General features: G+C 58.7%; 1 protein-coding gene across 2 annotated transcripts; it reads left to right on the top strand.

Annotated features, from left to right (window-relative positions):
• The first annotated feature begins 749 nt into the window (after window positions 1-749).
• PIK3R2 (phosphoinositide-3-kinase regulatory subunit 2) lies at window positions 750-21,029 on the top strand. 2 transcript variants are annotated; one of them, XM_055804789.1, is made up of 17 exons: window positions 758-886; window positions 7,266-7,359; window positions 7,662-8,385; window positions 11,846-11,938; window positions 12,471-12,533; window positions 13,586-13,717; window positions 13,907-14,108; window positions 14,408-14,493; window positions 14,772-14,877; window positions 14,984-15,082; window positions 15,224-15,404; window positions 15,620-15,745; window positions 16,026-16,168; window positions 16,370-16,546; window positions 16,812-16,883; window positions 17,111-17,281; window positions 17,549-21,029. In XM_055804789.1, the coding sequence occupies exons 3-17, from the start codon at window positions 8,046-8,048 to the stop codon at window positions 17,739-17,741; spliced, it is 2,184 nt and encodes a 727-aa protein (XP_055660764.1). In that variant the 5' UTR covers window positions 758-886; window positions 7,266-7,359; window positions 7,662-8,045; the 3' UTR covers window positions 17,742-21,029. The 2 variants fall into 2 exon arrangements, with proteins under 2 accessions (XP_055660763.1, XP_055660764.1); XM_055804788.1 differs by lacking the exon at window positions 7,266-7,359 and having other exon boundaries at window positions 750-886.
• The last annotated feature ends 131 nt before the right edge of the window (window positions 21,030-21,160 follow it).

Raw genomic sequence — 21,160 nt, 5'->3', positions numbered from 1 at the left:
CCTGGTGTCTGTAGTGCCTGGTGCCCAGTGTGGTACCCAGTGCCCAGTGCAGTACCTGGTGTGCAGTGCCCGGTTCCCAGTGCCCAGTGCGGTACCCGGTGCCCGGTGCAGTACCCAGTGTCTGCAGCGCCCAGTGCAGCGCCCAGTGCCCCGTGCAGTACCCAGTACCCAGTGCCCAGTGCGATACCCGGTGCCCGGTGCAGTACCCGGTGTCTGCAGCGCCCAGTGCAGCGCCCAGTGCCCCGTGCAGTACCCGGTACCTGGTGCCCGGTGCAGTACCCGGTGTGCAGTGCTTGGTGCAGCACCCGGTGCCCGGTGCAGTGGCCCGTGTCCACAGCACCCGCTTCCCAGTGCAGTCTCCGGTGCTGTGTCCCGTGCCTCATGCCCAGTGCAGTGCACGGTGCCCAATGCAATGCCCGGTGCCCGGTGCAACCCTGGTGCTGCCCCGGTACCCAGTGACTGATGCAGTCCCAGTGCAGCCACCGTGCCTGGTGCCCGGTGCCCGGTGCAGCCCCAGTGCCCGATGCCTGGTGCCCGGTGCATCCCCGGTGCCCGGTGCCGTGCCCGATCCGCGGTCCCAACCCGCCGCCAGGGGGCGCCGCCACGCTCTTCCTCAGAGCCTCGCGGCGGTTGGCGCCGGCGACCCCTCGGCTCCTTCCGGAACGGCTCGGGCTCGGGGCGTGGTCCCGATCGCGGCCGGCGATCGGGGGAAGGGGCGGGGCCGCCGAGGCTTCGGGCAGGTTCGTCCCTCTCTGGCCTCTGTCGGGTCTTTCCGGGGCGGGTTCGGGCCGTTCCGGCGGGGTTCGGGCCCTTTCCCAGGCTGCCGCCGGGCTGGGAGGCAGGAGCGGGCTGGAGCCGAGCGGCGGCGGATGGGGACGGCGAAGAGGTGGGCCGGGGCCGGGGGAGAGCGGGGCCGGGGGAGAGCGGGTCCGGGATCGGAACCAGAGCCGGGGCCTGGCGGGCGGGCCGGCGCCGGCACCCGCGGTGAGCGCGGCCTCTCAGCGTGAGGCGCCGCGGGGCAGCGCCCCGCCGTGTCCCCCGGGCTGGGCCTCTGCCTGCTCCCCGGGGGCAGCACCGGGGCTGTCCCCGTCCCCTTCCCGGCGGTGCCAGCGCAGGGTACCCCGCTGCCAGGGCCGTGCCGCCCGCCCCCCGCGCCGTGCCACCCCCGGGCTGGCCCAGTCCCCCCGCCCCGAGGGGCCAGGGCATGTCCCCTGTGCCCGAGCTGCATGCCCCACGCCGGGGTGCCAGGGCTGGGCTGTGCGTTCCGTGTGCCAGGGCTGTGCCCCCCAGCAGTGCCAGCGCGGGGACCCCTGTGCCATTCCCCCTGCAGCGGTACTGGTGCAGGGACCCCCACCTTGGCACGGTGCAGCCCCCGTCGCCGAGGATCCAGACGCTCTGGGTGGCAGAGCTGGAGAAAAACGGCCCGTCAGGGCTGCACGGCTCCAGCCTGGGCTGGGGGCTTGGCCCCACCGCGGTTCTTCCCCAGCAACCCCCAGGCTGGGTCCGGACGGCCCAGGCATGTGCCTGGCTGGCTGGGTGTGCTGGAGTCCAGCCTGGGGGTGGCTGTGGCTTTGCTGCTTCTGGACACGGTTGCCCTCAGACCCTGGCTCGGGGATGGTGGCCAGCCCACCTCTTCCCAGTGAGGTTTGTGTGCTGTGTTTCTTTCAATCCTGCGGATGATTCTCTGCCCCTTGAAGAGGAGGATTCCCACGGTCCCATACCTCCCTGCCTGGGGGTCTGTGTTCAATGGGAAATAAAACCCGGGGGGGAAACCTTTCTAAAATGAGTTCTGTGAAAGCTGTGAAAAGATGCAGTGGCACCAGTGTTGCACCTTTGAGCACCCGTGGCCAGGAAGGCAGAAGAATGGCTGTCTCTCCTCTCCATTAATGCATGGCTTTTATTTCCTGGGCAGCTCTTAGAGCCACTGGGGAGCTGGCCCTGTGACTTTCTCTGTGAGAGCAGGGAATGGAGACAGCTGAGTAAATATAGCCTAAATCACTGCTTTCCTGGCCATTTCCCCACCCTTCCCTAACATGCGAAGGGCTGGTGTGTCCCCAAGGCTGGGTTGGCCTCTGCTCTAGTCATCAACTCTTCCATGATGTGGGAAAATCCAAGCCATGGTTAGGTTTCTTTGGTGACTCTCTTCTCTGACGTGGGCAGATCGTGCTTCAGTCTGCCTGTGCAGTTCGTGGCAAGGCTTTGGTCTTCCTAAAGGTGACTGCTGCCCCAAACCCTCGGGTTTTAACTCACTAGAACAAGTTTTTAGGCACACAGGAACATCCTTTCTGCCCGCAGTTGGGTCTTGCTGGACAAAAGCTCTGGGTTGGAAGAGAAACCGCAGCTCAGCTGGAATGCGGTGAGGAGCAGAGCGGTTTGCAGAGCCAGTTTGGAGCCGTGTCAGAGCTCTGGCGCTTTGCTCTGAGTGCTGGGGTGTGTTTACAATGAAAAAGAGTATTTATAATATCGAGGGCTCTTTTAATTCCTCTGGGAATATCTGGAGCCACAGCTTGGAGCTAAAGTAACCGACTAGTGGAAGATAAAAAGCAAACAGAGGAAGGGGCAGTGGATTTCTCAAGTTGGAAGGTCTTTCCTCTTTCAACCCATACCCGAGTAATGCTGGCCTGCTAACGTGGTTACTTCTCACCTTGTAGGTTACTTCATGTGATTGCTGTACTGTGTAGAGCTGCTAATAAATCGTCATATAAATTCCAAATACCCTGGGGAATGTGATTTTAAGCAGATAAGTTAGCAAGAGCAATTTAAATATTTTTTTTATATACTCAGTTTTTTTAGAACTGTAGTTTTTGAGGGAAGTAGCCAAAATACAGCTCCTGGGTTTATTTCTGAAAAAAGTCCCTAAACCCCGCCGCGTGAATGCTCCTAAAATGGAAGTAATGTGCTCTTGCTGCTTGGAGGCTAGTGTAAAAGGAGCTGGGAGTGAAGCAATGGTGCTGGTATAAGGCATTTGGCCCTTCTCCACTCGGTGCCAGCGTGTAAGTCTCCAGCCAAGTAAAAGGGTCTTGTGGGGAGGAGAAAGTTTCTGAGGTGGATAAGAGAGGACGAGCTTCAGCTGAAGCGAGAAGGTCCAGCATCGGAAGAAGCCTCTGGACAGCATGAGAAATCTTGGAATAGGTCTGCAGATTGCCTGAGGTGCTCTCGGACTGTCCAGCCTTTGAGGAGGCAGCTGCTGAGACCTCCGGTTGTCTCCCAAAAATGAGGAAGGTATCAGTTATCCCAAGGCAGTGATTTATTAGGCTCCTCAGATCCCTACTAACCATAACGTTTACTTTTTCAGTGAAATGTTTCAGATACTCCTTCACTTCCTTGGGCTTCAGTGAACAAAGAAAAATATTTAATGAAACTTCACTCTGAGCAGTAAATGCTCAGTATCCCTGGCAAAGGGCAGCTGGTGGCTGTGGGCAGGAGGCTGCTGTAGCTCAGGCTCTGTTGCTGGCTGCATAGGAAGCATTTCTTGGTGAGAAAAGAAGTGAAAATGGCCTCAACTGCCCCATGCCTCTGCTGGGATGTGGTCACTGTCAGGACAGCAGCCCTGGCCTGGCCATGGCTCACAGTGTAACTTGCCTCCCCTGCCGCTTTTTCCTTTTTGGAGGGAAATACCAGCTGCCTTGGCAGCCCCGTGGCTGGTGCCAGCCCGGGAGTGCAAACCCCCAGCGCAGCTCCAGCTCTCCCCACTCCCCTGGCCGCTTCCCCAGAGGCATCTGGCAGAGTATTTCCAGCTCCCTTTCCTGCCAGCTCCCTGGCATTGCCACCTCCACCGTGTCTCAAGCCTTGAGAGTTGTTCAGGGTCTTCGGCTGGGCAGGGGAGGAAGCTGGCCTGGGAGGCTGCCCAGGAGCACGGGGGGTTGCTGTGCTGTTTGTCCCAAATTATAAACCACGGTTTGCCAAGCTCTGGCCCTCGGCTCTGATGCTGCTCGGTGGTTTGGGTGCTTGTGGGCGCAGCATGACCCACCATGTGCTTGGTACTGCAGGCTGCTGCCACTCTCGCGTGGTGCGAAGCCAGCAGAACTGCCTTGGCTGCGTAGGGCAGAAAGGCTCCATGCAGCAGCAGTTGTCATGATAGGGCACGATGTGGCAGGCGGCTCTGTGTCCATTTTTGTTTCCATCCCTTGTTGCATTGTCCTATTCTCTATTTTGATTTTAAAAAAAGGTTCGTTCTCGTTGTTTGTAACCCATTAGCATGTAGTGTTTTGCTGTCAAAACTTGATTTGGTGTTTTCTTGCTTGCTAAGGCTCTCGTGTAACTTGGAAAGACTTGAGCTGTGTAGATTGTTGTAAGCATAGTCTTCTTTTAAATATTTTTATGCATTCTTTTGCCTCACTGGAGGGAAAGTAACACTCAGTCTCCCTTCAAGTCAAGCTGCACTTTAAACTGCATTTGGAACTGGGTTAAAAAGCACAGGAACCACATTTAAAATGTTAAGATGCTTTTATTTGTGCGCTGGGCACACACAAAAAGACTTGTAATGTGTTTTTTGTTTCAAACCGATGTATTAAACAAAGAAAGTATTGACAGCAGTTAATGAATCGAGGGATTGTTTCTGGGCGCTGAGATAGATTTACCAAAGGTATTTAGATGTCTGATGCATGAGATTTTCAGAGCAGCCTAAGCAAGTGCTTGCCAGTGTGGACACACGAGGTTCCTCTCCGAGAGCTGAGCAAACCTGGAGCTGGGCCCACTGAAATCTTTTGGCAAGCTGCTCCGCTCTCGTGCACACACAGAACCCCAGCTCAGAGGTGTGCTTGCATCTGACAGGCTTGTGCGTGTCCTGGCCTCTCAGTGCTGCCTTCCCCAACTTGCCTTCCCTCTAAAGAGCTGTTTCAGGGCTCTGCGAAGTGTGTGTTGCCTCTCCCCAAAGACACATTGATTCAGTCAGCTGCTGTCTGTGGGGTGCAGAGCTTTCCTGACCGGCGGCTGCCACCCTGCATGCAGAGCTCAGCCAGGGAAGCTGCTCGCTGGATCTGTGGCAGGACAGAAGACAACTGTTTCCCCTGGAGAGGACAGTGCCGGCATTAGCCATGCGGATTCGAGTTTCCTGAGGGGCTCCTCACCCACATTCGTGGGCACTTGATCCCCACATGGGCTGAGTGCAGAGAAGGCAGGTGAGACTGCTCCAGGACCAGGCTGGCTCTTAAATTATCCTTGTTTTTCCATGAGCCCAGTGACGCGCTGGGATGTGGAAACCAGGGTGGCACAGAGCTGTGTCTCTGCTTTCCCACCACAGAAGGTTGGAAGGAGTTGGTGGAGCTGCATGGGGCAGCAGAAGCTGCGGGACCCGCTCTTTGGAGGGACTCGGTGCTCCATACCGACTGTCTCCTCTTCTCACCCCTCCGCGCAGGCCTGCTTTTAAAAGCTACTGAACGAGTTTGCCAGGGCTGAACGTTTTGTCCTTCCAGCCTCTTCAGCTGCACCGGCTTGTCTGAGGCGCCTGGAGTCGGGGCTGGGATCTGCGGGTGGAAGCTGGGGAGGTGCCTGCAGGGCAGCATCAACCCCACTGGGTTTGGGCTCTGCTGTCCCCGGGTGCCTTATGGGGTCTGTCCTCTCTGGGAGGAGCAGGAGCTGCTGGTGCCTTTCCCAGTGGCCCCCCAGCAGTCAGACAGTGCCCCCAGCACTGCCAGCTCGTTTCTGTTGGACCTTGACAGGCAACATTCAGAGGGGCGAGGGGCAGGCAGTGAGCCTGGTCATAAATCTCTCTTTATACTCTGGATTATGAAGTAATATTTTCCTGGCTGCGGCTGGTTGGATTGGGGAAGCGCGGGCTGTGCTGCGAATTCCCTGCGGCTGCCATCCCGGCGTGGTGGGAGCTTGCACGGCAACTGTGCTGGGATGTGCTGCTTCTCCTGTGAACACCAGGGACCTCCCTGGGGTCTCTTCATGAATCCGGCAACCTCATGTTGCTCCCGGAGCTCCGGAGAAGCTCTCCAGCAACTCGGATCAGGCTCAGTCCTGTTCCCCGCCCACCAGAGCCTGGCTGCAAGCGTCTTACCTCCCCGAGGGCAGTGCCTGCTGGTTCATGGCAAAGATAGCCCAGCTGGGACGCTTGCCCAAGCTCAGGCAACTAGCGCGGGCCCTGGCTGCTGCACGGGTTTCATGTGCCACAGCCTCTTTGTGCCTTTCCTCTTTGTCAAGGGAAGGAGCCCGCAGCGTGGTGCTGTCCCGGAGAGCCTGGCTGCAGAGAGGTGAAGCTGGCTCCTCTGGGGGGCTTGCACCAACCTCAGACTTTCTGATAACTTGCAGGGGTGGTAGCACGTGCAAGAGGAAAGAGGGGTTTGTAGCTGATGTGAGCTGTAGCATGTTGCCAGCCTGGGAGGGTTATTTTGAAATGCTGCAGATCCACCAACATTAGTGCCTTTTTGCAGAGTCCAACCAGCGGTCAGAGCAGCCTTGGCTTCGTGCCATGCTTGGTTGTGCATTGACCCCGCTGGGAGGGGTGCCCTGGCTCCCTTTGCCTCCTCACCTCCCTCTGCAGAGGCTCCCACAGCCCTGAGAAGCACCTTCCTGCTCACTAATAGTTTTCAGATGAGACTCAAGAGTTTGAGCTGGGTTTGGTGGTTTCTGGGCCAAAACAGCTCAAGCCATTAATAGGACCTGCAGCATTTCAGCAGGCCTAGGGTGTCCCTGGGAAGGCTGGTTTCTGGCTGCCCCAGTGCCTTGTAGGTCCAGTCCTCAGTTGCATGCTGTGGCTGGGGGAACTGGAACACTGAGATTTGCCTGGAGGAGGTGGAATATTGGCCCGTGCGGCTGGGAGGGGATGGGAAAAGAGGACGTGCTCGGCTGGTGGGAATGCCCCAGCTCATACATCCCTTCAACAACATGTCATAACCCAGGTTTGTTCTTTTTGGTGGATTTCTGGGCAGGGCAGGCAGCATACTCTTCAATTTCTCTCTGAATAGCTGAAAGGCAGTTAGCAGCTTTAAGTAGACTTGAAGGCTTCTAAAGATTATTTTTAACTCCTTTCACCTCCATCTCTGCAAAAAGAACCCATGCCTGCACTTGATGCTCTTACTGCTTTTGAAAAGTTCAAAAATTTGCTTTGCTCAGAGCAAAGCTTTGAAGTGCTGTTCTGTGGGAATAGCAAAGCATCTCAAAAGCCTTCTGCTGAAAGCTCGGTTAACCTACGTTTGTGGGCAGCTACCTTCAGAAAATGACTTTGTGGGGGAATGTATGGGAAGATGTAAAGGTGACCTGTGAAATTTAATGGATTTAACAAGGAAAGGTTAAATCTGTTTTCTTTTGTTCCTATTCAGGGCCTCCAGCTGGTGGTTGCAAGGTCACCCTTTTCTGTATGCAAAAGTTCCTGCATAAAGGCTGTTTTGTCCCACTTGTTGTCTTCTTGTTTGCGTAAGCGCTGTGAGGAGGGTAAGCTGAAGAAGCAGGAGTGAGACTCTTTTAAGATGCAGAGCTGGTGCCTGACTGTAGCAGAAGGAGGTGGCATTCCTGCCTGCAGCCGCTGGCTCCTCTCTTGCTTTTTGGGAGTGTAAATTGATATTAGCATGTCCTGGTTGGATCTAGGGCTCAGCATCAGCTGGTAGGTAGGAGAGAAACAAGTCCTGCCTCTCTCAGCTGCACCCCTGGTTTGAATGTTGGCGTCTCAGGAGGATGCAGGGTGCCTTGCTGCGCGGTGACAAGTCTTCTCTTTGCAGGCACTGGGAAGGGAGACATAGCATGCCACACCGTTCTGGGCTGGAAGCCTGCTGTGCTTTTGCCCCCTGGACTCCAAGAAACCTGCTTCTTTTTTGGTGAAGCGGATCCTGCTCTCCTGTTTCTTTGCTGCATGCCCACTCACAAGTGCTGGATTATGTTTGTCTCCTTCTCCCTTTGCTCCATAATTTGGTTGAATCGTGGTTTCAAGCTAAGAAAAAGGGGCTGCACCTAAGCGCGCCAGGGCGCCCAGACCAGGCTCCTGGGGTGTTGGTTCATGCAGAGACATTGAGTGCTGATGGGGGAGAGCTGCCTCTGAGGCCTCTCCTCTCCCGCGTGAAACGTGCTGCCTCAGCGTTTAGAACCCTTCTCCCCACGGCAGAGAAATGGGCAGCACCGATGGGTTCCAGTACCGTGCACTCTACCCCTACCGCAAGGAGCGTGAGGAGGACATTGATCTACTACCTGGGGACATCCTGGTGGTGAGCAAGGGGGCCCTGCAAGCCTTGGGCTTCAAAGATGGGGATGAGCAGACCCCCAATCAGATTGGGTGGATCCTGGGCGTCAACGAGCGGACCAAGCAGAAGGGCGACTTCCCTGGCACGTACGTGGAGTACGTGGGGCCTGTGAAGATCTCCGTTCCCTCTCACCGGCCCCGAGTGCAAAGACCCCTGCCAGCCACGCCGGGGGCCAGTGGTTGCCGGCTGCCAGAGGCTCTGGAGCAAGGTAAGCCCTGCTGCGTGCCGTGTTTCTCTGAGACACCTTCACTCCCAGCGTGCAGCGGATGAGGATGTGTGAGTGGCTTTGCAGGGCAGCGGTGAAGCTGGCAGCAATGCAGTGGAGTTGCCTGGGGGTGTGGGCTCACGCTGTGTCCTGGCCAAGAGAAAAACACTTTGTTCCTCCAGCTTATCAGTGTGGTTAGCAGAGCTTCTTGGGACAAGCCTTGTTCCCACTCTTACCTCTCCAAGATCCTTCTCCCTCTCTGGCGGGTGACCAGCCAGGATCCCCGTGGTCCTTGGTCCCTCTCCTTGCTCTGCTGAGGGTTTTGCCCAGCTCCCTCCCTTTAGGAATATGTCCTGACCTCTCCCAACCACCTCCCTGCCTCTGCCTCTGGAGCGCCTGGGGCACCGCTCCCTGCCAAGAGCTGCTCAGCGCCACTGAGACACACAATTACTTGTCTCTGGGCAAGAGGAGAAAAGTCAGGGTCTAAAAGAGTACTTCTGAGAACTGGAGCTAATTGCTTGTCTGCCTGGCACCCATCCCTCCCTGCGGATCGCAGAGCTCTCGCTGGGGCTGCGCAGCCACCCTCGGGCAAGGCATGGGCTGTCCTGCACCTGCGGCTGCCTCCCAGTCAGTGCTGGGCTTGGCACGGACCTGGTCCGGGAGCTGGGAGAGCCACTGTGCCTCAGCACTGCCTGTGGAGCTGCCGCAGCTGCCTTCTCTTTGGCTACTTTTTTTGCTCCCAGGCACATCAACCCTGTGGCAGGGCCCCAGCAGCCCCTGGGTGCTCTGAGAGGGCAGACAAGGGTGATAGCCACGCTTTGCCTTCCCGTGCCTTGCAGAAGACCTCGTGGCGGTGCACATGGGACGTACTCAGTAGCAGGCGTTGGTGGACATCAGAGCATGCTCCCGGCTGGCAATCCTACGTCCTCCCCATCCTTCTCTGCCTGGGACCCGCAGCTTCTAGCTGTGTGAAACATCTCTGGGCTCTTAAGGAATGGAAAGGAGCCCCTGTCTCAGAAACCAGGGTGGTGGGGCTGATGCAGCTCCCCGCAGCTGCCTCCCATGCTCCTGCTCCCAGAGCTGGAGGGGTGGCCCCAGAAAATGTCTCCGCAGGGTGGGAATGCGGCTGGGATGTGCGTTTGGGTTGGCAGCGAGAGCTGCTGACCTGAGTCATCCCGCTCACAACCTGCCTTTCCAAGAAAGCAGCTCCCCTTGGGAGCCCGGGACATGCTCTGCGGTGGATGCATCGAGCTTGCCTGCATCCAGCCCTGCACTCCCTCGGGGGCTTTATTTCTGCTTTCGTGGGCTTCCTCCTCCTCCTCTTTTCAAGCAGGGCTTGGTGGAGGTGTGTCTGAGGTGGTCAAAACCCAGCGCAGGGGTGGGAATCTTTTGGGATGTGGAAGATGATGAACGCCAAAGCTCCTGACACACAGAAAAGGTTGGGAAAGAAACCAAAAGCCGGCTTGTCTGTGTCCCGCCTGGGGGTGGAGCAGAGTGAGGGTCCTGTACCAGGGCACGCGTGGGGGGTGCCAGCCCTGTCCCCTGTGGGTATGTCCCCACAGCCAGCCTCCCCTTTGGGCTCAGCTGGGACCCGATGGGTAGCAATTCAAAACCCCCAGGGCCATTTTACACGCAGCCTGCTGGAATGCTGGTGGGGAGGCACGTTTTTGCAACCAAGAAACTGTATTTAAGCCAAGCCTGTGTTATTTCTTTGTGGTCTGTGCACTTTGGGAGGCGCAGAGATGTCTCCTGGCTGCCCCACGAAGCTCATAGCTGGTGGTGTTTCTGCCCTGGTTCCCGGGTCCTGTCCTGGCTGGCAGGGATCCCTTTGTCCCCAGTGTCACCCGTGGAGGAGGGCCAGTGCCACGGCTGGGAGCAAGGGCTGGCCCTGATGAGCGGCAAGACCCAGCAGTTTCTACCGGTGAATTTATGAGCTGCTGGTGTTTGCCTTCCACAGAGAACACGAGCGGAAAATGCGGCTCGGAAATATTTCCGCAGCTGCCCCGGCCGTGCTGTGAGCAGCCTTGTTTGCCGCAGCCCAGCCCGGAGGCCCGGCAGGCTCGGGAGCCGCTGCTGGCTCCTGCACAGGCTGCCTGATAAAAAAGGCAAGCTGCTGCCTGCTGAAGCAGCACATTCCCGGCCGGGCCACGTGGGCAGCACCAGTATTTACTCTCCCTTCAGCCCTTCCCAAGGGTCAGGCTCGGAGCTGCCAGCCTGGCAGTTTGCCTGCAGCTTCCCCACCCCAACCAGCACCACGCTGGGCCCCATCCCCTGCCCAGGGGATCTCTCTGGTGGGGGACTGCACCCCAGCAGCACAGGCCCTTGCAGAACCGCTGGGTGCCTGCCCCATTTGCTCCCCTTTCTGCGGCTTCATCTTCCCCGTGAGGCTGCGGGTGCAGGAGGCTCAGCTGGCTGCAGAGTTTCAGCTTGCTGTGCCTCGTGGCGAGACCACACCAGGCGAGTTCAGGTCGGATCCATGACAGCAGAGCTGTGTTTTGCAATGGGGAGCAGCCTTTTGGCTCTGCCTCCTCAGAGCGGAGCGTGCTGGGTGTCCTCGCTGACCGTGGGCTCCCCAGGGTCTGCTTGGGGCTGTGGACCGGCCTGGAGGAGCCTCTGGCATTGGCTGGTGCTCGGTTGGAAGGGAGACGGAGCCTGGCACTGCTCGTCCTTCGGCAAGCCTCCCGCTGGCAGCTGCCTCGCCAGGCCTGCGTGCTCTTGCCCCAGCATGTGTCACCCCTCCAGCACAGGGGAAGGGGGGATCCCACAGTGGGACCTCGGGATCTTCTGGAAGGGGCAGTGACATGTCACCCGATGGGGGGCCGTAGATCCCTTGGGAAGGGGAGGACCCCGGTCCCGTGCTGCGGGCTGTCTGCGCCCTGGAACTGCTTGCACGGAGGCTGTGGGCTCACAGGGAGGGGGAGGCAGAGGGCTGGTTTCCATGTTAAACGAGCAATCAAGGGCAGGAATTTGCTGACATGGCGTTCTGTCTGAATCGCTGAATTAATCACAGCTCGCCACCGCAAGCGAGCTCCCTGGCCGTGCTCCTCTGCCAGCTCTGCACTGCCCCTGTGCTGGGCAGGGACCAAACCCGGCCCAAGCTCCAGGAGCCCCGGTAACCCCTGCACTGCCTGCCCAGGGTGCCGGGGTTCCTGGGGGGGATCAGCTTTGCCTCCTGGCCTCTGCAGGGAGCAGTAGGGGTCCCCCTGTGCACACCCCGTCAGGGGCTCCGAGTGAGGCTGGGCTCAACAAGTGCCGTGCTGGTTTCTGGGCCAGCTCACAGGTTCCCCGCAGCCTCCCTGCAGCGTTTGCGTGGGCTGCAGCCTCGCAGCAGGGGCTGTGGCTTTCCTCGCTGTCAGACTGCTGTGGGGCACAGCGTGGGTTGTGCCCTGGCCAGGCTCTGCTGCAGAGCATCTGCTAGGGGCTGAGCTGGGGCTGACCCCTTCTCTCCTTCCCTCTCCCTTAGGATCTCCTCTCCCAGATTTGCAGGAGCAGTTCAGCCCTCCCGAGATTGCACCGCCGCTGCTGGTGAAGCTGGTGGAAGCTATTGAGAAGAAAGGTAAGGGAGGATGCACTGAGGGGCTGATACCCCCTGAAAGCCCACAGTGAGGGCAGAGGGGGAGGCATCTGTCTTTAAAAACTGTTGGCACTGGACCGAGCTCTGTGGGACAGGCAGGACGCAGCTGCCTGCAGAAGGGGAGGCCCTCCCGCTCCTCTCTGGCTTGAGCCACTGTTCCCTAGAGCCAGGCTTGACCCTGCTGTGCCACCCTGTGGAGAGACCTGGGGTGAGGGTGCTGGCTCTGCACGCAGGACACCTACGTGCCCCAGATGGGTGCTGGGGTTTTGGGAAGTGGTTCCAGCCCGGATGGGTGCCATGGAAGGCAGAAACGGAGCCACTACACCAGGTGCCCTGGGGGCCTAGGGGACGGCAGCAGTGTCTGCAGGAGATTGGCTTGGACACTGTCCAGGCCTGGTTAGCTGTGCCATGGCTATTGCCCGGCCAGCGTGTGGTCGCAGAGCTGGCAGTGAAATGGTGCGTGCGCTGGGAGCTGCACGGCTCGCAGCTAACAGCAATGTCCCCGCTTCCGCAGGGTTAGACAGCGAGATGTTGTACAGGACATCTGGCTCCGAACTGAGGCAAGCGCTGAGAACCGGTAAGAACCAGCTCTGCGTGGTGAGGAGGCGAATCGGCTCAGATGGAGGAGATTAGTGGATGTGACAGCGCCAGCAGTAATGCAATCCAGGCCAGGCTCGCCTGTCCCCGGCAGTTCCTGACTCCCGGCACACTGCCTGTGGGGCTGGGCCGTCCCTGTCCCAACACATCCCTGTCTCTTGCGGAAGGGATGGGAGAGGGGCGATTCCTGCCACTGTCCCTGGGCTGGAGCAAAGGGACGTGGTGCTGGCTCGGAGACTCACAGGCCAGCAAATGAACCCCTGTGCTTGTCTCCTGCAGTCTCTTTGGGCTGCCCCGCTCTTGGGGTGTTCTGCTGATGGGCTGGTGGAGGCTTCTCTGGCTCTGTCACACCACTAATAAGCAGGGGAGGATCTTTCCAGCTCAGCTTGGTGGCTGGAGCCTTGGCTCCACTGTGCCAGCAGCTGATGTCTCTGCCGGGGAGCCTTTGGAGCTGTCTGCCTCTCGGCTGGCCTTGGGCATCATCCAGCACCACGCTGCTTGTCCCCTTCTGTAGGCGTTCTTGTAAACCCCAACTACGCAGTGCTGTCAGCTCTGGCTGCGCTGCTTGCAGGACAGGCTTTATGTGCTCTCCTGACAGCCTGCGCCTCACGTTCGTGGGGTGCCGTGCGTTGAGGGAGACGTTTTCCCCATTGGGTTCAATGAGTGGCAGGTCAGTCTGTGCTGGTTTGTACCAGCAGCACGGAACAAAACTGTCACCCTAGTTGTGGGTGTGCAGAATTCGTGTGGCAGGCTTAGAGCAAAGGGTGTGAGCACCCAAAATGACCTCTACCCCCCACCAGGGGGGACCCTGCCTGGGTTCCCAGAGTGAATCTCTGGGGTGCAGGGGGCACTTCCAAGCATCCTCTGTTACGATGGTGCCTGACCTCTCTTGGGGTGCCAGGCTGCCATGTTCTGTGGTAGGTGGCCGGGTGGTGTGAGGTAGTTTCTAGGATGGGTGCCGGCAGCACTGGAGCTGCTGGCTGGGTGCGTGGCGCTGCGCCCATCACCCATGGGAAATCTGTGCCCTGGCAGATTGGACCCTGGGTGACCTGGAGCCCTTTGACATGCACTCCCTGGGCGAGGCGTTGCGAGGCTACCTGCAGGACCTGCCCTCCCCTGTGGTGCCGGTGTCCGTGCACGGAGACATCCTTCGCATCCTGCAGGGTAAGAGCCTCCCCTGGCCACACTTGGGAGTGGGTGGCTGGGTGGGATGGACGCGTGTGGGGTATTAAAATAAGTCCTGTCCCTATGGGGTACATGCCCCCTGCTGCTGACAGCACTGTGACGCAGCCAGAGTGTGGAGAGCGGTGCCGGTTATCCCAGCCCTCCCATCGTGTCTTGTTCTCTCCCCAGAGATCCCTCAGCCAGAGAATTGCCGGAAGCAGCTGCTGCTGGCCCTGGAGTCGCCTGCGGTCCCGCTCCAGAACACGCTCACCCTGCAGTTCCTGCTTCGGCATCTGGGGAAGGTATCGCAGCAGGCCGAGAGCAACAGCCTCCACCCTCGGGCCCTGGGAGAGATCTTCGGCCCCCTTCTTCTCCGGCTGCCTGGCGCCAGGTACGTGAGGCTTTTGGGTTCCAGCATTGGCCGCTGTGCCTGCCAGTACAGGGAGTCCAGCCTGTAACAGCAGGTCTGCCCACAGCCCCTGCCTCGCTGCACGTGGATTGGAGCTGCTGGCAGCACGCAGAGGTGGGACTCAAAGCTAGGGCAGAGCCTTTGCTTCTGTGTCAGCCTGGAATCTGGCAGCTGGGATGAACAAGCTGACCCCGGCTGCCCCTTTGCCCAGGGGGCACAGGAGCCAGTGCCAAGTTCTCCCCCACAACCACTGTTCTTACTTGGCTTCTCTCTCCCTGCAGCCCAGAGCTGAGCCCTGACTTCTCCGTGCTGTTTTTGGAGATACTTCTGCAGACGAAGGAATTGGAGCCAGAACAGTTGCCTCCAGGTACTGAGATGCCCCTTCCTTGAGGCCCAAGGCATTTGTGCTCCATGGGTGTGGAGTCTCTGCCCCCGTGAGCGAGCGGGTTACTCAGGGTGTTTCTGTAGCCCAGCTGTGCCTGGAGGCCAGTTGGAGAAATTCCTCTGCTGCGTTCCTGGCAGTGTGGCAGCCAAGGGGGCTTCCCAGGACAGTCACTGCAGGGAGAGGGGCTCAGCACTCCAAGGGATTGCCTGTGGGGAGCTGGGATTTAGGCTCCCCCTGTTTCAACCCTCCTTCTCTTACAGCCTTGCCTCCAAAACCACCTAAGCCAAAGCCCAGTGCAGCCAGCTTGGCCAATGGGAACAGCGTGTCCTTGCAGGATGCCGAGTGGTACTGGGGTGACATTTCTCGGTAAGGGGGTGGGCTGGCAGCTCACATGCTGGGTGCTACGTCCATCAAGCTGTCTAGGGGAGCTCTGGATGCACCTCACAGGCTGTGACAATCACGTTCCTTGCAGGGAGGAAGTGAATGAGAAGCTACGGGACACACCGGATGGTACCTTCTTGGTGCGCGATGCCTCCAGCAAGATCCAGGGGGAGTACACACTCACGCTCAGGTAGGGAGCTGGGGTCCCCAAGAGCCTCCACTGCTCTGGGCTGGAGCTGTCGGCATGTGTTCCCTGGGTGCTGAGACGTCAGACCGGTGTAGGGTGCTGGGATGGTGACAAGTGCCCTCTCCTCTCCCCTCCCCACTACAGGAAGGGAGGCAATAACAAGCTGATCAAGATCTTTCACCGGGAGGGGAAGTACGGCTTCTCAGAGCCCCTGACTTTCGGCTCGGTGGTGGAGCTCATCACCCATTACCGGCATGAGTCACTTGCCCAGTACAACGCCAAGCTGGACACCAGGCTGCTCTACCCCATCTCCAAGTACCAGCAGGTGAGGCCTGCGCCACAGGGACGCAGCTGGCCAGCACAGACTGAACCAGGGGCATTTGCTTGTCCATCCATGTGTGTCCATCTGCCTGCTGGGACACTGCTTTGTGGGGTGACAGCCATCCCGCGGGGCTGCTGGGGTTTTGTGGGACCAGCTGCCTTGCAGAGGGGCTGCTGTAGGGCAGGAGCAGGTCCTGACGGAGGCTGTGTGTATGGCAGGACCAAGTGGTGAAAGAGGACAGCGTGGAAGCCGTTGGGGAGCAGCTGAAGGTCTACCACCAGCAGTACCAGGACAAGAGCTGGGAGTATGACCTGCTGTATGAGGAGTACACACGCACTTCCCAGGTAGGCAGGCACTGCCTTCCCCACGGGCTGCCCTGACAGCACCCAATATCTGTGGCAGCTGCACTGCTATGCACAGAGGAGAGCAGAGATCGGGCACCTGCTCTCCGATTTGTCTGCTGCTGGACTTGAGGGGACTCCCCAGAGAAGGGGCTTTGAAGACGAGGATATTTTGGCTGCAGCAAGGATGGTGCTGCTTTGGGGAGGGGGAAAGAGGGGATGCAAATGGGCTCCAAACCTGCCCAAATGCTCCCCCTTCCTCAGCTCTCCCCTCTGTTCTCAGGAACTGCAGATGAAGAGGACAGCAATTGAGGCCTTCAACGAGACGATCAAGATCTTTGAGGAACAGTGTCAGACACAGGAGAAATGCAGCAAGGAGTACATTGAGCGCTTCCGGCGGGAGGGCAACGAGAAGGAGGTTCAACGGTGAGGACAGGGCGGGGTGGTGACCTGCCCTGCTTGGTTGGGGAAGGGCTCTGGGGGCTGGAAGGATCATCCTGGCCCAGCACAGAGCCGAGGCATGCGCAGTCCTTGTCTCCAGCAGTGTGCTGCGGGCTGGAGCTGGCAGGCAGCCTCCTCTGCCTCCCCCACTCTGGCTCACAGCCTAAACCCCCCTCTTTCTCCCAGGATCCTCATGAACTCAGAGAAGCTCAAGTCTCGCATCACGGAGATCCACGACAGCAAGATGAAGCTGGAGCAGGACCTGAAGAAACAAGCCTCAGAGAACCGGGAGATCGACAAGCGCATGAACAGCCTCAAGCCAGACCTCATGCAGCTACGCAAACTGCGAGACCAGTATTTGGTGTACGTAGTGCCTGCCCTCGCTGAGGGCTGGGAACAGGGCCCTGCCGCCCTTCCAGCCCAGCCCGGGAGCGATCCAGCTGGCTCCTCCAGCGTTTGGGGGCTTGTCGGACTGGCCGGGTGCAGCAGCGGGCCCTGCAGCGTGCGGCCTGCGGGCATGGCCGGCCCTCGGGGGGCGGCTGCTGCCCTCTGGTGGTGGCTGCGCAGGTGGTGCCTGGCCCAGGCGCCGGCCGGGCCCGCCTGCGCTGAGCTCTGCCTCCTTCCCCAGGTGGCTGACGCAGAAGGGTGCCAGGCAGAAGAAAATTAACGAGTGGCTGGGCATCAAGAACGAGACAGAGGAGTGAGTGTCCCTGCTCGCGTGTGGTGGGTTGTGGGGGGCTGCAGGAGCGCAAGGCTGCGCAGCTGGTTCTGCCTGCTCCAGGGCTGCGGGCCAGTCCTGTTGCTCTGCCTGGGAGCTGAGGACATCTTCCTTCTGGAAAGGGTGACAGCAGCTAGCAGTGGGAGGGGAGATGTGGGGGCCGTGTGCCCAAGCTGAGAGAGTCTGACCCCACCTGTGCTCGACTGCAGCCAGTACTCCATGATGGATGAGGAGGAGGAGTTGCCCCACCACGAGGAACGAACATGGTACGTGGGGAAGATCAACCGCTTGCAGGCAGAAGAGATGCTGTGTGGCAAGCGGGACGGCACCTTCCTGATCCGCGAGAGCAGCCAGAAGGGATGCTACGCCTGCTCCGTGGTGTAAGTAGTCCCGTGCAGGCATGGTGGGATGGGGCTGGCACAGGCTGCGCCCCCATATTGCTCTGCCCTTCTCGCCAGATGCTGGAGGCTGTTGGAGGCGTCAGCTGGCAGGCTGGGCTTGCTTGAGGTCTCCCGTGTGCCTTGGCTCCTCCTGCCAGGGACACATGTATCTTTGGGCTACTTCGGTGATACCCGCTTGTCCTCTGTCATCCCTGTCCCAATGGGGCTCCCTGGTGGGCTGCTGACCTGTGCTTGTCTCCTTGGCAGGGTGGATGGTGACACCAAGCACTGCGTGATCTACAAAACAGCGACCGGCTACGGGTTTGCTGAACCCTACAACCTTTACGCCTCCCTCAAGGACCTGGTCTTGCACTACAAGCACACATCCCTGGTGCAGCACAATGACTCCCTGAATGTCACGCTGGCTCACCCGGTCCTTTCCCAGCCACCAGCCAGATGAGCAGCCCATGCACAACACAACAGCTGCCTTCAGCTTCTCCCCAGGGCGCTGCTTTCTGGCTCTGGACTCTTGCACCCTGTATAGTTGAGTCTCTGTGCTCCTGCCCCTCCAGAGCCTCTGAGATGTTTGTGACCGTTCCTGATGTCCCTTTTGGTCAGTAGCTGAAACCCGTGTTGGCTGGTGGGACAGAAAGGCTGGGCTGTTGATTACCAGTGGGCTCCAGCCTCTAGGAGGTGGAATCCAGTTGTGATTGAATTGCTGGGGGCGAGCACAGCCCCCTCCCCTTCCCTGATAAGCAGGTCAGATCCCCTTCTTGCTGGCAGGTCGCCCCGCTGTGTATCACTGTAGAGCTAGGTTCCCAATTCCTTGGTGCGCTACGGCATTGGTCACCACCCCAGCTGAGCAGTCACGAGCGCTGCTGTGACCCAGGGGCTCCCTGCCTGAATGCCGGAGGAAGCAGAGGAGGAGGCTCTGCTGAGTGTGTGCATCCTCCACTCTCACTTCCCTCAGTGATCTCGCAGGCTGCGGTTATGTCTGGTACGAGGGGTGCTGCTCTTCCGTGCAGAGACTTACTTAGAAAGGAGAAACCCCATCCTCCGTGGGGCTTCTTGGGTGAGGCCTCTGCTCCATGCTGTGCCCCACCTCACAGTCCTGTTCCCTAGTGTCATAACCACCTCTTGAGTGTTGCTGTCTGGGGAGGGAGGATCTGGTTAGCGATGAATCTCTCGCCTTAGTTGTGCCAACTAAGCTGTGAAATCCATGTTGGTACCCGTGTTTTTCCCGGCAGAATCGATGGGATGCACAGCTGCTTGTTTCTGGCTGTCTTCGGTGAATCTCTGCAAACGTAACCCATTGAAGCTAACTGTAGCTCTGTAAATATGGTTCTTTTTGTAATCGGCTGCTTACTTAGCACTGGTGTTTGCTGAACTGCCACTACGATACACAAGCGCGTGGGCAGCAGCTGGCCAGGCTGTTGCAGACTCGGGTCCTGCCAGCTGAAGCAGGAGGGGGCCGGAGTCCAACACACACTACGAGCCCTACACAAAATGAAGGACCTCTCTGCTGCAGGAGGATGGTATCTCTGCTGGGCCAAGGGCCTTAGCGCATAGAAATGTATATGCATGATGTCGAACTATGTATGCAAAGCACTTATAATCATGAGTACTGTATGGGGGCTTGGGGTGAAGGAGCTGGGGGTTGCTGTAGTGCTGCCCATCATAGCTGGCTGGCGCGGGCAGGGGGTTGGTGTCTCAGAGTTCAGAAGGCTCGAGGGCAATGGAGGTGGCCTGGAAGAGCTTTAAAAACTGGGCTTGGGCTGAGAGTTGAGGCTGTGGTGGCATTTGCTTTACTGGGTTGTCCTGTCTGCCTGCCTTGAAGAAAGCATTGATTGTCCTCTTGGTTTGCCAGAGAGGCTCTTTCCCTCTTGGAGGCTGCATCCTCAGGATGGGTTGGTGGTTGCTGTTGGCTTTGCCGCTTCTGTTTTGTGTTGCGACTAGGGCTCCACTGGATCTGCAGGGTGCTGCGTGCTCATGCTTTGCCTGCATCCTGTCCTTGAGAGTCCTTGACATCCCATCTGCGTCGGGGACCACGCTATCCCTCCTCCCCTGGTCAGCTCTGCTGCTTGCCCTGCTCTGAGCTGGTGCCCAGATCCTTTTGGATCTGGGATTGATGGAGCAAGCATCCCATTCCTGTTGCTTGTGGCTCAACTCCTATGCTTGACTGTACAGACCCCATTCGCTGCTCTGCATGCCCTCTCCAGGCCCCGGGCCGTGTTTTCTGGTTCTGGTTTGTTGGTGTTTGGCACTCTGAGGATGCCGGGCAGCAGTGCTGTCCCTGACCCATCGCAGCTCAGGTGCCCAAGTGCTGTGGAAGGGGCAGTCAATAGGAGCTGCGGGGTGCAGAGCCCAGGAGAAGCTGTGTTTGGCTTTGGGGATCACTTGGGAAAAGCTGTTACGGATAATTAAGGGAATAATTTGGGCTGGGGCAGGTGAGAGATGAGAGCATGTGAGGATGGGGCAGGGAGGCACGGCGCTCGTAGCTCTGTCTGCAGGGGCCTCCCTGGGTCTGTAGGATGGCTGAGAGCACCGTGCCAGCACCCCAGAGCTTTCTGCCAGGCTCCCACACTGGTCGTGATGGCACATTTTCAGCGTGGGGACTCCATGCTGGTCCTGTGCTCATTCCCGCACCACGGGGCAGGCTGCAGGCAGATGGGCTCCTACAGCCTGAGCTCGGGGCCGGTGCTGCCAGGGGGTTTGCTCCCGGCACGTGCCATGGCCTGCCAAGCATCCGGGAGAGTCTCCAGCTTCAAGCTGTTGCTTGTCAACACTTTGCTTGGTGCTTGCCTGGGTTCTGCTGGCCGGGGAAATTCCAGCTTCTCTTGACTGGTTAGTTTTTTTTATCCTTCCAGCTGAATTTCTGCTGTTCTCCCTTGTGATGTCCCTTCCCGTCACTCAGCTGGAGCCTTTTCCTCCCCAGGAGCATGGGTAGCTCAGCATGAGCGCAGGGGTTCCTGGTCACCCCCTGCATCTTCCAGCAGTGCCCTCCCTGCCCGCCAGCACCCATCCCCGTGGCCCATCCCAGACAGAGCTCTGCTCACGAGTCCTGTGTACGACAAGGAGGAAAATGCCCTTCCCTAGGGCTGCCTTCCCCTGACGGTGCTTGACTTGGCTCCCTGAAATGCAGATTTTCCCTCCTCTGCCCCCACTGGGGTAGAATTGCAAGCCCCGAGCTCCCTGCAGTGCCGTTCCCCCAGAATAAGCTAGTTATTTGTCCTTTGATGCTTTTGCTCGTGCTGTTCATGCCGCCGGCCGAACCCGGGTAACGATGTGTTTCAAGGCCCTGGGCTGTGCTTTGCTGCTTGTGGCCCTCCCTGTGTCCCCCCAGCCAAGCCACACACCCCTCTCCCGTGGGTGCAATGTGGCTGTTCCTGCTCCCCGGGGCACAGCTGGGGTCTTGTCCCCTCCCTGTCCAGCTTGGGATGCTCCGTACTCCCCCATGTAACCCCTTCGAGGGCTCTCATGTCACCAGAGGCTTTGTTCTCGGAGAGGATGTGGCGGCTGCGTGATTGCTCCTGAGATTTTAGTTCCTAGGTATATGCAATAATAAATAATTTGCCACTTCAGCTGTTCGTTACCAGCAGTAGTTCTCTATGCTCTTTCTGTTGATGTTTACTAATGTAAACCCAGTATTTGTTACTGTAAGAGGATTTTTGTATGGTACTTCAAAAAACAAACCCCACAAAAAACCAAACCAAACCAACAAAAAAAGAAATAAACAGAATTAATGAAATGGCTGCAGGGTGTTATGCCAGGGGAGCGGAGGCAGAAGGGTGTTGGGGCTGTGCCCCAGCACTTGGGCTGGGGCAGGATGTGACCCGTCGCACTGGGCTGTGCCAGGGCTCTGCTCCCCGGGGTCTTGCA

This window comes from Falco peregrinus, chromosome 5 (assembly GCF_023634155.1).
Source record: "Falco peregrinus isolate bFalPer1 chromosome 5, bFalPer1.pri, whole genome shotgun sequence".
Classification (NCBI taxonomy): Eukaryota; Metazoa; Chordata; class Aves; order Falconiformes; family Falconidae; genus Falco; species Falco peregrinus.
This window is presented reverse-complemented; position numbering and strand designations above follow the sequence as displayed.

What these genes read in the sequence shown, in the direction of transcription:
- PIK3R2 (XM_055804788.1), top strand. Translation starts at nt 8,046, where the DNA reads ATGGGCAGCACCGATGGGTTCCAGTACCGTGCACTCTACCCCTACCGC. An exon ending in GCCAGAGGCTCTGGAGCAAG is followed by an intron (nt 8,386 to 11,845) that starts GTAAGCCCTGCT and finishes CCTCTCCCTTAG; the next exon opens with GATCTCCTCTCCCAGATTTG. An exon ending in TGCTACGCCTGCTCCGTGGT is followed by an intron (nt 17,282 to 17,548) that starts GTAAGTAGTCCC and finishes TCTCCTTGGCAG; the next exon opens with GGTGGATGGTGACACCAAGC.